The sequence below is a fragment of the Hyperolius riggenbachi genome, chromosome 1, assembly GCF_040937935.1.
Source record: "Hyperolius riggenbachi isolate aHypRig1 chromosome 1, aHypRig1.pri, whole genome shotgun sequence".
Taxonomy (NCBI): domain Eukaryota; kingdom Metazoa; phylum Chordata; class Amphibia; order Anura; family Hyperoliidae; genus Hyperolius; species Hyperolius riggenbachi.
The window spans coordinates 618,295,932-618,312,476 of record NC_090646.1 but is presented as its reverse complement, the minus strand read 5'-3'; the positions used below and the strand labels follow the sequence as shown (position 1 = coordinate 618,312,476).

The following is a 16,545-nucleotide window of genomic DNA, read 5'->3' as shown; positions in this document are numbered from 1 at the left end:
AGGAGGAGAAGTGAGCGGCTCCACCAGGAAGTCACTTCCTGGAACATAGGAGCTGCTCACTGGTGTCGGGTGGCAACTGGGATCGGAGGATCTGTCTCTGTCGTGGCACGATTCAAGTCAATGCGGGAGGAAGTTGTTGAAGTCTGTGAAGGTGAAAGACTGCAGCGACAGAATTGTATTTTCTTCTGCCCTCCATGCTGATGACAAGGGCTGCTCCAGGTCTGTTGGGGACGTGCGAGCAGGGCCGGCCACTACACTGACCAGGCGTCACAACAGTCTGCTTGACTGGGACGCCGGAGACAGCCGCAAAGCTTCACCCACAAATTCCTGCTAAGCTCCACCCCTAGGCCATTGAAGTAATTTACTCTCTCCAATCTGCAATCAGCCCCCTCAGCAGTGGTCATTCTGTCTTATCTGCCCCCTGACCCTCAATGTTTCAAACTTGACATCAATCAATGCTGGTTCACACTGCAAGAGCTTTTCTAAGAGTTCTATCACACTAGGAGCTGACCCGTGCGTTTTGACGGATCACTCCTAGTTTGCGTTCAGAAAGGGAATATGAGAGTTTGACTTTCATGTTAACTTTCACATTAGACGAAGCGTTCCAGAGCCTTACGTTTTAACGCATCTGGGAGCTTCGTAATATCCAGCCGCGTCATTTTCCCATTGGGTAAATTAGAACTACAGCTGCTAATCAGCTTCCCACCGCAACTTCCCGCAGGAAATTGGCTCCTGCACGCATTTGGTAATGTGAAATAAGTCTAAGTGCTTTGTGATTATAAAAGCTCTTGCTAATGCAATGCTAGGTGTGTGACCTCACTGGAGCAATGTGATTTCATAAAAATCATCCATAACATTGCATTACCAAGAGCTTTTCATATTACTTGTGCTTATAAAGCTCTTGCAATGTGAACCCGGCCAAACCAGGATCTAACAAAGTGGCATAATTGAGGATATTGAATTACGCTGGGAGCTTTAACTCCTGCGTTATCTATCTGCAAAAAGGATTTGAATACACCATCCCTGAATATCTGATGTGTACAACACTCCATTATGTTTCCAAAATGTTACTATCTCATAAATTTATGGCCACTTCAGGTTCACTTTAAAGTGGCCCCCGAGGCAAGAAAATATGAATTCTAGAGGCACATGAAGAGGAAAACAACGTCTACCTCATTTTTCAAAAATATGGCATTCATTGTAGCTTCTTTATCGGCCGTGTCAGGGAATGGAAGGGCATCCTGAGGATCAACCTTAGTCCACCGGCCTGTAAGGAGCCGGTTTTTCTGAGAAGTAAGCCGAGTCTTCTCCTCTGCGCTTTCCCACATGTAGACACATCCTGTGTGAGTGGCCAGGAGAACTCTGCTGCCATCTCCAGATACAAAGAGGTACAACTTCAAGGAGGTTTCTAAAATGAGACAAACAGGATCTGGAACAAGGTGCACTGAGACATCACTAGTATAACTATATCCATCACACAATACGTCCGTGTTTCACACAGCCTCAAGCAGCGACCAGCCACATGTAGGACACACAGCTCCAAGCAGCGACCAGCCCCATGAAGGACACACAGCTCCAAGCAGCGCCCAGCCACATGAAGGACACACAGCTCCAAGCAGCGACCAGCCACATGTAGGACACACAGCTCCAAGCAGCGCCCAGCCACATGTAGGACACACAGCCTCAAGCAGCGACCAGCCACATGTAGGACACACAGCCTCAAGCAGCGACCAGCCACATGTAGGACACACAGCTCCAAGCAGCGACCAGCCCCATGAAGGACACACAGCTCCAAGCAGCGCCCAGCCACATGAAGGACACACAGCTCCAAGCAGCGCCCAGCCACATGAAGGACACACAGCTCCAAGCAGCGACCAGCCACATGTAGGACACACAGCTCCAAGCAGCGCCCAGCCACATGAAGGACACACAGCTCCAAGCAGCGACCAGCCACATGTAGGACACACAGCTCCAAGCAGCGCCCAGCCACATGTAGGACACACAGCCTCAAGCAGCGACCAGCCACATGAAGGACACACAGCTCCAAGCAGCGACCAGCCACATGAAGGACACACAGCTCCAAGCAGCGACCAGCCCCATGAAGGACACACAGCTCCAAGCAGGAACCAGCCACATAAGGGCTGGTTGAGACGGACGCTTGCGGAGCGTTTACCGCAAGCGTTCGGACCGTCGCGGTAAACGCTCCCATTCAGGTGAACACCGAGCTTTTGCGCGCTTTTACCCGAACGCGGCGTTCGAGTCTCGATTTTCGCGAGCGTTCGGGCTGCCCCTGGAAGCAACATGTAGCTTCTAGGGAGCGGCCAACCGCGACGGCTAATGTTCCCCTACGGGGAAAAAAACCGCGACCGCGACCTACTGAAAGCCTGTCCGCGCAGCCGCAACGCCCCCAGACGCGACGCTACGCAGACGTCCGTCTGAACCAGCCCTAAAGGACATGTATTAATCCTTTCAAGGGAGTGCTTTTATAAAGAATAAATAAAATACTGAGAGTCCCCCATGAAGAGCTGGACTAGTCAAAAACCTGTCAGTTCCATCAGACTTCCACTAACTATTGTAAGTGACAGCAACATAGGAGAAAAGTAATTTGAAGCTCATTTTACCCTGGAAAAAAAAAAACCACTTATTTGCAAGTATTTTAAATTGTACAATTTTTCGCAATGGTGGTCCTTTAAAGGGAAGATCCACTGAGATGTCTAAAAAAATAAAAAATACTAATCCACTTACCTGGGGCTTCCTCCAGCCCGTGGCAGGCAGGACGTGCCCTTGACGCCACTCGAGGCTCTCGGTCTTCTCCGGTGGCTCACCCGACCTGGCCAGGCCGGCTTCCAGGTCGGGCTCTTAAGCGCTCCAACGTGTGTCTCACGCAGTCGCGCTGACGTCATCTGACGTCCTACGGACTGTACTGCGCAGGCGCACAACTACTGCGCAGTACAGTCTGTAGGACATCCGATGACATCAGCGCGACCGCGTGAGACACACGGAGCGCACAAGAGCCCGACCTGGAACCCGGCCTGGCTAGGTCGGGTGAGCCACCGGAGAAGACCGGGAGCCTCCGGAGCGGCGCCGAGGGCACGTCCTGCCTGCCACGGGCTGGAGGAAGCCCCAGGTAAGTGGATTAGTATTTTTATTTCCCCGTTAACCCTCCCTTTAACTGTAGATATAACTGAATCCGGATGGACAGAGTTAGATTTTTTTTTATATTTCCCCCTACTGAACACAGTACTGACTTGCCAGCCACTTGCTTACCTTGTGCTACTGCAATCACCTGGGAGATCTCAGGAACAGCTGGTACAGTCAGCAGACAGTCCAAATCCTTTTTCCATAGAGACAGCTCCCCAGACACATTCAGAGCAGCCAGCCAAGCTCCTGCAGGCAGAGAGCAACAAAGGCTCATGAAAGAATAGATTCTGCTCTCCCTCTGCACATACCTGTACAAGATACAGTTGAACGTGGTAGTGGGTAACAGACAATATGGGCCCTTTCACACTGGCGCGGAGCGAAATGGCAAATTGCCGAACTGCTGACGCAGCCTAATGTAACCCTATGGGGAAGTTCATACTTCCCACGCTGCGGCACACTGCGCAGAACTACGATACCATGCAAGACCCACTGCCATCTGCGTCGGCCAGAAAGTCATGTTACTCTATGGTAACGCAGGGTTTTTTTAAACGTTGCGTTGCTCCGTCGCGCATGCGCATTTTTACAATACGCTTCCGCATACCCGAAGCAGGAAGTGATCTCAAGTGCTCGTCACTTCCTGCTTGGCTGGTGGCCATATAGGAAACACCGTGTACTAACGCTGTGTTCCCTGCAGACCTGTTTTTTTTACATGCAGTAGGAGGGCTGCACCGCATCACTACCATCAGTTTGCAGAAAATAGCTTCTCACTGCAGGGAGTAGAAAAAAAAAAAAAAAAAAAAAAAGGTCGGTAGTTCATATATTTTAGCTCTCTGAGACACAGAAACACTGTCATTGAGCAGAGACAAAACAATATTATCAATATATATTATACAATATGTTTTATATATTACAATATTATGGTTTCTCATCAGTTTATTTTCATTTAAGGTTCACTTTAAATTAAAAACAAACCTAAACTGAGAAGTACATGGATTTTTCCTTTAAACCAGTTCACCCCCAAGGGTTTTTATCCTAACGGACCAGAGCAATTTTCAGTTGTCAGCGCTCCTCCCTTTTATTCCCTAATAACTTTATTACTACTTATCACAAGAAAATGATCTATACCTCGTTTTTTTCGCCACCAATTAGGCTTTCTGTGGATAGTACATTTTGCTAAGAATTTTTTTATTCTAAATGCATTTTAATGAGAAAAACAGAAAAAAAAAGAAAAAAAATCATTATTTCTCAGTGTTCAGCCTTTATAGTTTTAAAATTAAACATTCTCCTGTGGATAAAACAAACACGTTTTATTTGCCCAGTGGTCCCGATAATTAAACCGTTTAGATTATGTCCCTACCACAATGTATGGCGACAGTATATTATTTTGAAATATAAGTGGTTATTTTTCTGTTTGTTCTGGCCATAATTACAAGCCCCTATGTAATAAATTAAAATTAATTTTCCCCCATAAAATATAGAATAAAAAAAGCTGAGTCCCTAAGGCAACTATTTATTTTATTTTTTTAAGCTGATTTTTTTTTTTTACAAGTGTTTTTTTGGGGGGGGGAGGGTTGGAAGTGTAATTTTATTAATGATGTGTATATACTTAAAAATGTATGTATTTTGTAAGTGTAATATACTTTTTGGCCACAAGATGGCGCTGGTGAACACTCATAGGACGTGTTCACTTTTTTTTTTTTTTTTTTTTTTTTACACACACTTTATTAAACTGTTACATTTCCTGTTTATGTGAACGGACGTAGCCGCTGTTCGCGGTCACGTCCATTCACTCCAGGCACTGCGATTGGGTAGAGGACTGTTCAGTCCTCTTCCCCAATCGCCCAGCACGGGATCCCGACGGTAATGGCGGCGGTAGCGGCGGACACACGGCGGTAGCAGCGGCGGGAATGCGCGACGTATTAAAACGTCATGTTGCTGTTAATAGCGGTAAGCATGACGTTTTAATACGTTAGGATGTCGGTAAATGGTTAAAGAGGAGCTGTCAGCTATACTATCTCAGGGGAAAAAAATAAATATATAAGTAGATAAATACTTGCTCTACTTACATAACATATGTATTGCACAGTTCACGTTATGATTCCTGTGAATTCTATAAAGGAAAAGTAGAGAATCCTATTCTAGACAGTTTCCATATTTACCGTGGCTATTTTGAAGCCAGTCGTGATGTAATATCCGCCCTTAGTCTCCTCTGCCTGATTTGCCCGCCCTTCACTATAGAAAGTACATTGTTTCAGCCTGAGAAATTTTGACCAGAGAGGAACAGAGGTGTGGGAGGTGAAAGCGGGAGGGAAAGAGGCTTCAGCCAATCAGGCTGCATTAGTTAAGTCTGAAAGGAAGTAGATAAGCAAAAAAAGTCTGCTAAGAAGCGCTCCTAGACTCACATCCTTACCATGCATGCTCACTCATCCACACCATAAGTATACCAGTGCCTTCAGAGAGGAAGAGAGACACGCAGTTCAGTGGCCAACCTTGATGGCATCAATAGCTTGCAAACATATGGAAAGAGTTTATGCAGTCTCACCAGTGGTTAGAGGTTTTATAGTACAGCGGCTCTCACCCGCCAGATCACCGGTCTTCCTGTTCTATGAGATAGCCTCCTACCCGGGTGGCTTGTTACGTGCCGGGGAGCTGCCCCTTGCACCACTCACAACTCCTCTACAGCTGCAGCCTCACAGGACATGACCCCGCCCACCTACATGCCTTGTGAACTTCGTCAGGCTACCCACTGTACTCCACCCTTGTGATACTTCCTCCTTCACAGTGTGGAGTGGACGTCACACAGGTAAATTAACCCTCCCTCGCACAGCCCCTCATATCAGACACTAGCGAGTTCAGTTTTGCTTCTCATCAAACTGTACTCACTCATCTTTAATAAACATAAGCAACTTTGTATTTTATTTATTTTAAAAGTATTTATAGAAAAAAATGAATAAAAAAACAAAACAAAAACAAAACACAACATTCCATTTACAAGAAGATAGGTCTTGTATACCAGTAGCAGATGTCGCCAGCGCCACAACGCTGCTCTTCTTAAGTAACGTCTTCTTCACATTGCCCGATCGGAGGCTGACTTCACTGACACGCTTCTCGTCCACAAGGAAGACCGCTTCCTTTTCCTAAGACAACATGATAAACAAGCATGAAAATAAGAATGTTACAATTCTGCCAAAACACGTGTAGATTTGAATCCACATTAACCTGAAGTGAGAATTGGGAAGAAGAGAGATTCTGATGTGAGAAGTGGGAACACGCAGGCTGCCATCTTCATTCTCTTATAAACAGTGAAAGTTGACTGGCTGTCATGCTGAGCTGTCAGATTATTATTATTTAGTATTTATATTGCGCCACCATCTTCCGTAGCGCAGTACAGAGTATACTGTCTTCTCACTTAACTGCCCCTCAGAGGGGCTCACAATCTATAAATGAATACTGTAAAAAATAAGCAATTATATTTAATGTTATTTTCGCTACAGCTCCTCTATTTTTTTTATAGAACTAATTGGTAAAATGAATCAAAAGTATCATGAAACATGCATGTGAAATGGCAAATCTGTGTGTACAGGAGAGTGATATTGACCTGCCCCAGCCAGCACAGCCTGAGGCAAGGCTGCTTCCTCTTGATGCCAGTGGACAGGAGCACTTCAAGAGAGACTTCCATGTTTATTAGCACCTGGCTGGGAACTGCCACAGACTGATCCGACCTGCTGCCCCGGTACCTAAGATAATGAAGAGGAAAACAAGTCTTCACATGGTGAACACAGGAACAATTATTAGAAAACTAGCCTTAAGTGCAATAAACATATGCATAAAAACATATCATAGGTACAAACAACATATTCACACAAATGCTTCCTTTCTCGTAATTTCAGCAGCATATATTGTTGGCACAAACCATTATGGCCCTTTCACACTGTGGCAACAGATTCCCCCACCTGAGCTGTAGATCTCTGCAGCTCGTCCAGAGTCACCATGGGCCTCTTGACTGCATTTCTGATCAGCGCTCTCCTTGTTCGGCCTGTGAGTTTAGGTGGACGGCCTTGTCTTGGTAGGTTTACAGTTGTGTCATACTCCTTCCATTTCTGAATGATCGCTTGAACAGTGCTCCTTGGGATGTTCAAGGCTTTGGAAATCTTTTTGTAGCCTAAGCCTGCTTTACATTTCTCAATAACTTTATCCCTGACCTGTCTGGTATGTTCTATGGACTTCACGGTGTTGTTGCTCCCAATATTCTCTTAGACAACCTCTGAGGCCGTCACAGAGCAGCTGTATTTGTACTGACATTAGATTACACACAGGCAATGTCTATGGGCAACTGACTGCACTCAGACCAAAGGGGGATGAATAATTACACACACCCCACTTTCCAGTTATTTATTTGTAAAAAAAAAAAAAATGTTAGGAATCATGTATGATTTTCGTACCACTTCTCACGTGTACACCACTTTGTATTGGTCTTTCACATAAAATTGATTCATGTTTGTGGCAGTAATATGACTAAATGTGGAAAAAACTTAAAAGGGGCCAAATACTTTTGCAAACCACTGTATGCAGTGCCTGGCATGAGGCTGTACACACTCACATACAGTGCCTGGCATCACATATACAGATATACCTCACTAGTCTCCAGATACCAACCCAACCGCAATCTCAGATCAGCACACAAGCTTCTTTTATCCTCTTCTACGATTACCTCCTCACATTCACGTGTACAAGACTTCTCACATGCCTCACCCCTCCTCTGGAATGCCCTTCCACAGCACATCCGCCACTCTCCCACCTTTGAAATCTTTAAACGCTCCCTCAAAACCCACTTTTTACGACAAGCATATTCTCTAGCTTAGGCCATGCACCCACTAAATAACATAATTACACACTGCCTGTACATACAGTGGCTTGCAAAAGTATTCAGCCCCCTTGAAGTTTTCCACATTTTGTCATATTACTGCCACAAACATGAATCAATTTTATTGGAACTCCATGTGAAAGACCAATACAAAGTGGTGTATATGTGAGAAGTGGAACGAAAATCATACATGATTCCAAACATTTTTTACAAATCATTAACTGCAAAGTGGGGTGTGCGTAATTATTCAGCCCCCTTTGGTCTGGGTGCAGTCAGTTGCCCATAGACATTGCCTGATGTGTGCTAATGACTAAATAGAGTGAACCTGTGTGTAATCTAATGTCAGTACAAATACAGCTGCTCTGTGACGGCCTCAGAGGTTGTCTAAGAGAATCTTGGGAGCAACAACACCAAGAAGTCTAAAGAACACACAAGACAGGTCAGGGATAAAGTTATTAAGAAATTTAAAGCAAGCCTAGGCTACAAAAAGATTTCCAAAGCCTTGAACATCCCACGGAGCACTGTTCCAGCGATGATTCAGAAATGGAAGGAGTATGGCACAACTGTAAACCTACCAAGACAAGGCCATCCACCTAAACTCACAGGCCGAACAAGGAGAGCGCTGATCAGAAATGCAGTCAAGAGGCCCATGGTGACTCTGGATGAGCTGCAGAGATCTACAGCCCAGGTGGGGGAATCTGTCCATAGGACAACTATTAGTCGTGCACTGCACAAAGTTGGCCTTTATGGAAGTGTGGCAAGAAGAAAGCCATTGTTAACAGAAAAGCATAAGAAGTCCCGTTTGCAGTTTGCCACAAGCCATGTGGGGGACATCGCAAACATGTGGAAGAAGGTGCTCTGGTCAGATGAGACCAAAATGGAACTTTTGGCCAAAATGCAAAACGCTATGTGTGGCGGAAAACTAACACTGCATATCACTCAGAATGCACCATCTCCACTGTCAAATATGGTGGTGGCAGCATCATGCTCTGGGGGTGCTTCTCTTCAGCAGGTGCAGGTAAGCTGGTCAGAGTTGATGGGAAGATGTATGGAGCCAAATACAGGGCAATCTTGGAAGAAAACGTCTTGGAGTCTGCAAAAGACTTGAAACTGGGACAGAGGTTCACCTTCCAGCAGGACAATGACCTTAAACATAAAGCCAGGGCAACAATGGAATGGTTTAAAACAAAACATATTCATGTGTTCAAATGGCCAAGTCAAAGTCCAAATCTAAATCCAATCGAGAATCTGTGGCAAGATCTGAAAACTGCTGTTCACAAACTCTGTCCATCTAATCTGACTGACCTGGAGCTCTTTTGCAAAGAAGAATGGGCAAAGATTTCAGTCTCTAGATGTGCAAAGCTGGTAGAGACATACCCTAAGGGCTGGAACCCACAAGAGCGTTTTTTTGAGCATTTTGGCAGCGCTGCGATACGCTAGCGTTTTGCCAAAACGCTCAGCTGATGTTAATGGATGGGGCAACTTCCACAGGAGCGTTTGCGTTTCCCAGAAACGCAAACGCAGGACCTGCAGCATTTTGGGAGCGTTAGCGCTTCAATGCAAAGTATTGAAACGCTAGCAGAAACGCTCAGCAAAACCTAAACTGAGCGGTTTTGCTAGCGTTTTGCGGTTCAGCACACTGTAACAAAATTAAAAATAATTCACAGGACCAATCAGGATAAAAACGCAAAACGCAACACAACCGCTGAGTAAAAAAATACACTGTTGCAAAACGCGACCGACAACGTGCATGAATCCGCTTGCAAACCGCTCAGACAAAACGCTAGCGGTTGCGTTTTGCGTTTGCGGTTTTCAGTGGGTTCCAGGCCTCAGGCTGCTTCCACACAGGGATGTTACAGGCGCACGTTAGTGCAGCCTGTAACGCTCCCCCAACTCACAGCAATGTAACACAAGTGGGCTGTTCACACTGCCCACGTTGCGTTACATGTAACGCTGCACGTTGTAGTGAAAGTGCAGCATGCTGTGCGTTCTAGCGGCTTTAGCCACGTTAGACTGTTTGCACATGCTCAGTGGGGGGCGGAGAGGAGGCGGGGAGATGCCGCTACAGTAGCCGCGCACATGGCTACTTAATATGCACTGCACTGGCGGCCTCTGATTGGCTGGCGGGACCACGTGATGCAGAGTGTCTCGCTCCGCATCACGTGGTCCCGCCGGCCAATCAGCGCCACCCTGGGAGACCTTATGCGGATAGAGCCGCCTAATGCGGCTCACTCTACCGTTCTCTCCAGCACAACCATGCGTTGCGTTAGGGGCACGTTATGCGACCATAACGTCCCCTAAAGCGCAACGTCTTGGTGTGTAAGTAGCCTGAAAGACTGGCAGCTGCAATTGCAGCAAAAGGTGGTTCTACAAAGTGTTGACTCAGGGGGCTGAATAATTACGCACACCCCACTTTGCAGCTATTGATTTGTAAAAAATGTTTGGAATGATGTATGATTTTTGTTCTACTTCTCACGTGTACAACACTTTGTATTGGTCCTTCATGTGGAATTCCAAAAAAATTGATTCATGTTTGTGGCAGTAATGTGACAAAATGTGGAAACCGTCAAGGGGGCCGAATAATTTTGCAAGCCACTGTATACTCCCCCCCCCCCCCCCCCATTCCGTTAGATTGTAAGCTCGCAAGGGCAGGCTCTCACCCTTTTGTGTCATGGAATGTTATTAATTTAATTGCTTGCACTCTTAGACATTTATACATTTTAGTCATCATGTTAAATTTGCAATTGTAATTAGCAGTGCTGTATTTTGTATCAGTGTTCATATTTGATTTATATCATTGTCTGTATCATTATGTATCCCTTTTTTGTTTTCTTACATTGTACAGTGCCACGGAAAATGTTGGCCCTTTATAAAATAATAATAATAATAATAATAATAATAATAATAATAATAATACAGTGCCTGGCATGGGGCTATACACCCTCACATGTACAGTGCCTGGCATCACATACACAGTGCCTGGCATAGGGCTGTACACACTCACATATACAGTGCCTGGCATAGGGCTGTACACACTTACATATACAGTGCCTGGCATAGGGCTGTACACACTCACATATACAGTGCCTGGCATAGGGCTGTACACACTCACATATACAGTGCCTGGCATTGAGCTGTACACACTCACATATACAGTGCCTGGCATTGAGCTGTACACACTCACATATACAGTGCCTGGCATCACACACAGTGTCTGGCATCACACACACACAGTGCCTGGCATGGGGCTATACACCCTCACATACAGTGCCTGGCATAGGACTGTACACACATACACAGTGCCTGGCATAGGGCTGTACACGCATACACAGTGCCTGGCACGGGGCTGCACACGCATACACAGTGCCTGGCATGGGGCTGAACACGCATACACAGTGCCTGGCATGGGGCTGAACACGCATACACAGTGCCTGACATGGGGCTGCATACACAGTGCCTGGCATGGGGCTGTACACGCATACACAGCGCCTGGCATGGGACTGGACACGCATACACAGTGCCTGGCATGGGGCTGGACACGCATACACAGTGCCTGGCATGGGGCTGGACACGCATACACAGCGCCTGGCATGGGGCTGTACACGCATACACAGCGCCTGGCATGGGGCTGGACACGCATACACAGCGCCTGGCATGGGGCTGGACACGCATACACAGCGCCTGGCATGGGACTGGACACGCATACACAGCGCCTGGCATGGGGCTGGACACGCATACACAGCGCCTGGCATGGGGCTGGACACGCATACACAGTGCCTGGCATGGGGCTGTACACGCATACACAGTGCCTGGCATGGGGCTGTACACGCATACACAGTGCCTGGCATGGGGCTGTACACGCATACACAGTGCCTGGCATGGGGCTGTACACGCATACACAGTGCCTGGCATGGGGCTGTACACGCATACACAGTGCCTGGCATGGGGCTGTACACGCATACACAGTGCCTGGCATGGGGCTGTACACGCATACACAGTGCCTGGCATGGGGCTGTACACGCATACACAGTGCCTGGCATGGGGCTGTACACACATACACAGTGCCTGGCATGGGGCTGTACACGCATACACAGTGCCTGGCATGGGGCTGTACACACACATACACAGTGCCTGGCATGGGGCTGTACACGCATACACAGTGCCTGGCATGGGGCTACACACACACATACACAGTGCCTGCCTGCCTGGCATGGGGCTGCACACACATACAGTGCCTGGCATGGGGCTGTACACACGCATACACAGTGCCTGGCATGGGGATGTACACACACATACACAGTGCCTGCCTGCCTGGCATGGAGCTGCACACACATACAGTGCCTGGCATGGGGCTGTACACACGCATACACAGTGCCTGGCATGGGGCTGCACACACACATACACAGTGCCTGGCATAGGGCTGCACACACACATACACAGTGCCTGGCATAGGGCTGCACACACACATACACAGTGCCTGGCATAGGGCTGCACACGCATACACAGTGCCTGGCATGGGGCTGCACACGCAGGGCACGCGGCTCACCTCATGTAACGCTGCACGTTGTAGTGAAAGTGCAGCATGCTGTGCGTTCTAGCGGCTTTAGCCGCGTTAGACTGTTTGCACATGCTCAGTGGGGGGCGGAGAGGAGGCGGGGAGATGCCGCTACAGTAGCCGCGCACATGGCTACTTAATATGCACTGCACTGGCGGCCGCTGATTGGCCGGCGGGACCACGTGATGCAGAGTGTCTCGCTCCGCATCACGTGGTCCCGCCGGCCAATCAGCGCCACCCTGGGAGACCTTATGCGGATAGAGCCGCCTAATGCGGCTCACTCTACCGTTCTCTCCAGCACAACCATGCGTTGCGTTAGGGGCACGTTATGCGACCATAACGTCCCCTAAAGCGCAACGTCTTGGTGTGTAAGTAGCCTGAAAGACTGGCAGCTGCAATTGCAGCAAAAGGTGGTTCTACAAAGTGTTGACTCAGGGGGCTGAATAATTACGCACACCCCACTTTGCAGCTATTGATTTGTAAAAAATGTTTGGAATGATGTATGATTTTTGTTCTACTTCTCACGTGTACAACACTTTGTATTGGTCCTTCATGTGGAATTCCAAAAAAATTGATTCATGTTTGTGGCAGTAATGTGACAAAATGTGGAAACCGTCAAGGGGGCCGAATAATTTTGCAAGCCACTGTATACTCTCCCCCCCCCCCCCCCCCCCCATTCCGTTAGATTGTAAGGGCAGGCTCTCACCCTTTTGTGTCATGGAATGTTATTAATTTAATTGCTTGCACTCTTAGACATTTATACATTTTAGTCATCATGTTAAATTTGCAATTGTAATTAGCAGTGCTGTATTTTGTATCAGTGTTCATATTTGATTTATATCATTGTCTGTATCATTATGTATCCCTTTTTTGTTTTCTTACATTGTACAGTGCCACGGAAAATGTTGGCGCTTTATAAAATAATAATAATAATAATAATAATACTACAGTGCCTGGCATGAGGCTATACACCCTCACATGTACAGTGCCTGGCATCACATACACAGTGCCTGGCATAGGGCTGTACACACTTACATATACAGTGCCTGGCATAGGGCTGAACACACTCACATATACAGTGCCTGGCATAGGGCTGTACACACTCACATATACAGTGCCTGGCATCACACACAGTGTCTGGCATCACACACACACAGTGCCTGGCATGGGGCTATACACCCTCACATACAGTGCCTGGCATAGGACTGTACACACATACACAGTGCCTGGCATAGGGCTGTACACGCATACACAGTGCCTGGCACGGGGCTGCACACGCATACACAGTGCCTGGCATGGGGCTGAACACGCATACACAGTGCCTGGCATGGGGCTGCACATGCATACACAGTGCCTGGCATGGGACTGTACACGCATACACAGTGCCTGGCATGGGACTGTACACGCATACACAGCGCCTGGCATGGGGCTGTACACGCATACACAGCGCCTGGCATGGGGCTGTACACGCATACACAGCGCCTGGCATGGGGCTGTACACGCATACACAGCGCCTGGCATGGGGCTGTACACGCATACACAGCGCCTGGCATGGGGCTGTACACGCATACACAGCGCCTGGCATGGGGCTGTACACGCATACACAGCGCCTGGCATGGGACTGGACACGCATACACAGCGCCTGGCATGGGACTGGACACGCATACACAGCGCCTGGCATGGGGCTGGACACGCATACACAGCGCCTGGCATGGGGCTGGACACGCATACACAGTGCCTGGCATGGGGCTGGACACGCATACACAGTGCCTGGCATGGGGCTGGACACGCATACACAGTGCCTGGCATGGGGCTGTACACGCATACACAGTGCCTGGCATGGGGCTGTACACGCATACACAGTGCCTGGCATGGGGCTGTACACGCAGACACAGTGCCTGGCATGGGGCTGTACACGCAGACACAGTGCCTGGCATGGGGCTGTACACGCAGACACAGTGCCTGGCATGGGGCTGTACACGCAGACACAGTGCCTGGCATGGGGCTGTACACGCAGACACAGTGCCTGGCATGGGGCTGTACACACATACACAGTGCCTGGCATGGGGCTGCACACACATACACAGTGCCTGGCATGGGGCTGTACACGCATACACAGTGCCTGGCATGGGGCTGTACACACACATACACAGTGCCTGGCATGGGGCTGTACACGCATACACAGTGCCTGGCATGGGGCTGTACACGCATACACAGTGCCTGGCATGGGGCTGTACACGCATACACAGTGCCTGGCATGGGGCTGTACACGCAGACACAGTGCCTGGCATGGGGCTGTACACGCAGACACAGTGCCTGGCATGGGGCTGTACACGCAGACACAGTGCCTGGCATGGGGCTGTACACGCAGACACAGTGCCTGGCATGGGGCTGTACACGCAGACAGTGCCTGGCATGGGGCTGTACACACACATACACAGTGCCTGGCATGGGGCTGTACACACACATACACAGTGCCTGGCATGGGGCTGTACACACATACACAGTGCCTGGCATGGGGCTGTACACACACATACACAGTGCCTGGCATGGGGCTGTACACGCATACACAGTGCTTGGCATGGGGCTGTACACGCATACACAGTGCCTGGCACGGGGCTGTACACGCATACACAGTGCCTGGCACGGGGCTGCATACACAGCGCCTGGCATGGGGCTGTACACGCATACACAGCGCCTGGCATGGGGCTGTACACGCATACACAGTGCCTGGCATGGGGCTGTACACGCATACACAGTGCCTGGCATGGGGCTGTACACGCATACACAGCGCCTGGCATGGAGCTGGACACGCATACACAGTGCCTGGCATGGGGCTGTACACGCATACACAGTGCCTGGCATGGGGCTGTACACGCATACACAGTGCCTGGCACGGGGCTGTACACGCATACACAGTGCTTGGCATGGGGCTGTACACGCATACACAGTGCCTGGCACGGGGCTGTACACGCATACACAGTGCCTGGCACGGGGCTGTACACGCATACACAGTGCCTGGCATGGGGCTGTACACGCAGACACAGTGCCTGGCATGGGGCTGTACACGCAGACACAGTGCCTGGCATGGGGCTGTACACGCATACACAGTGCCTGGCATGGGGCTGTACACACACATACACAGTGCCTGGCATGGGGCTGTACACACACATACACAGTGCCTGGCATGGGGCTGTACACACACATACACAGTGCCTGGCATGGGGCTACACACACACATACACAGTGCCTGGCATGGGGCTGTACACACACATACACAGTGCCTGGCATGGGGCTGTACACACACATACACAGTGCCTGGCATAGGGCTGTACACACACATACACAGTGCCTGGCATGGGGCTGTACACACACATACACAGTGCCTGGCATGGGGCTGTACACACACATACACAGTGCCTGGCATGGGGCTGTACACGCATACACAGTGCCTGGCATAGGGCTGCACACGCATACACAGTGCTTGGCATAGGGCTGCACACGCAGGGCACGCGGCTCACCTGGCTCAGGCGCTCTCGGGATTCGGTTTCTCGCGCCGCTGTCATTCCGAGCATTCCCGCTGGGAGGAGCCCGGGAACAACGGCGGCAACAGACAGAAGCCTGTAACGGGATCACCAGCAGACATAGACCAGGGCACGGCTCCGCCCCTGGAAACAAGGCAGACCCCGCCCACTGACAAGGAAGCACATCTATGCAGGCTCTGACTCCCTCTCTCTAGTGTTGGCCTGGGGGCGGGGCGGAAGGCATAGCTGACTAATGGGAACAGTTGATGAGACAGCAGTCCCCGCCCCTGGATACAGCAATGACCGCACTGGCTGATAGAGCTGCGCGAGTGTGAAGCCTATGCACTGGCTGCAGGTGCTAATGGATGGGAGACACTGACTTGTGCACAGGCTTTCTGCGTTAAGGTGGCCACACACCATACAATATCTGTTCAATGTAAGAATTGCAATCAATTTCTCTG

The 16,545-nt window shown here is 49.2% G+C and overlaps 1 protein-coding gene across 7 annotated transcripts in view; it reads right to left on the bottom strand.

The window, feature by feature from the left end:
* Positions 1-16,236, bottom strand: part of CPLANE1 (ciliogenesis and planar polarity effector complex subunit 1) — a 154,217-nt gene extending 137,981 nt beyond the window's left edge. For all 7 annotated transcript variants that reach the window (XM_068250647.1, XM_068250680.1, XM_068250697.1 and 4 more), the window contains exons 1-5: positions 16,082-16,236; positions 6,740-6,878; positions 6,155-6,278; positions 3,268-3,387; positions 1,173-1,408 (exon numbers count right to left, since the gene is read on the bottom strand). In XM_068250647.1, the coding sequence (XP_068106748.1) occupies positions 1,173-1,408; positions 3,268-3,387; positions 6,155-6,278; positions 6,740-6,820 (561 nt within the window). In that variant the 5' untranslated portion in view covers positions 6,821-6,878; positions 16,082-16,236. The remainder of the gene's footprint in view (positions 1-1,172; positions 1,409-3,267; positions 3,388-6,154; positions 6,279-6,739; positions 6,879-16,081) is intronic.
* Positions 16,237-16,545: the final 309 nt, after the last annotated feature.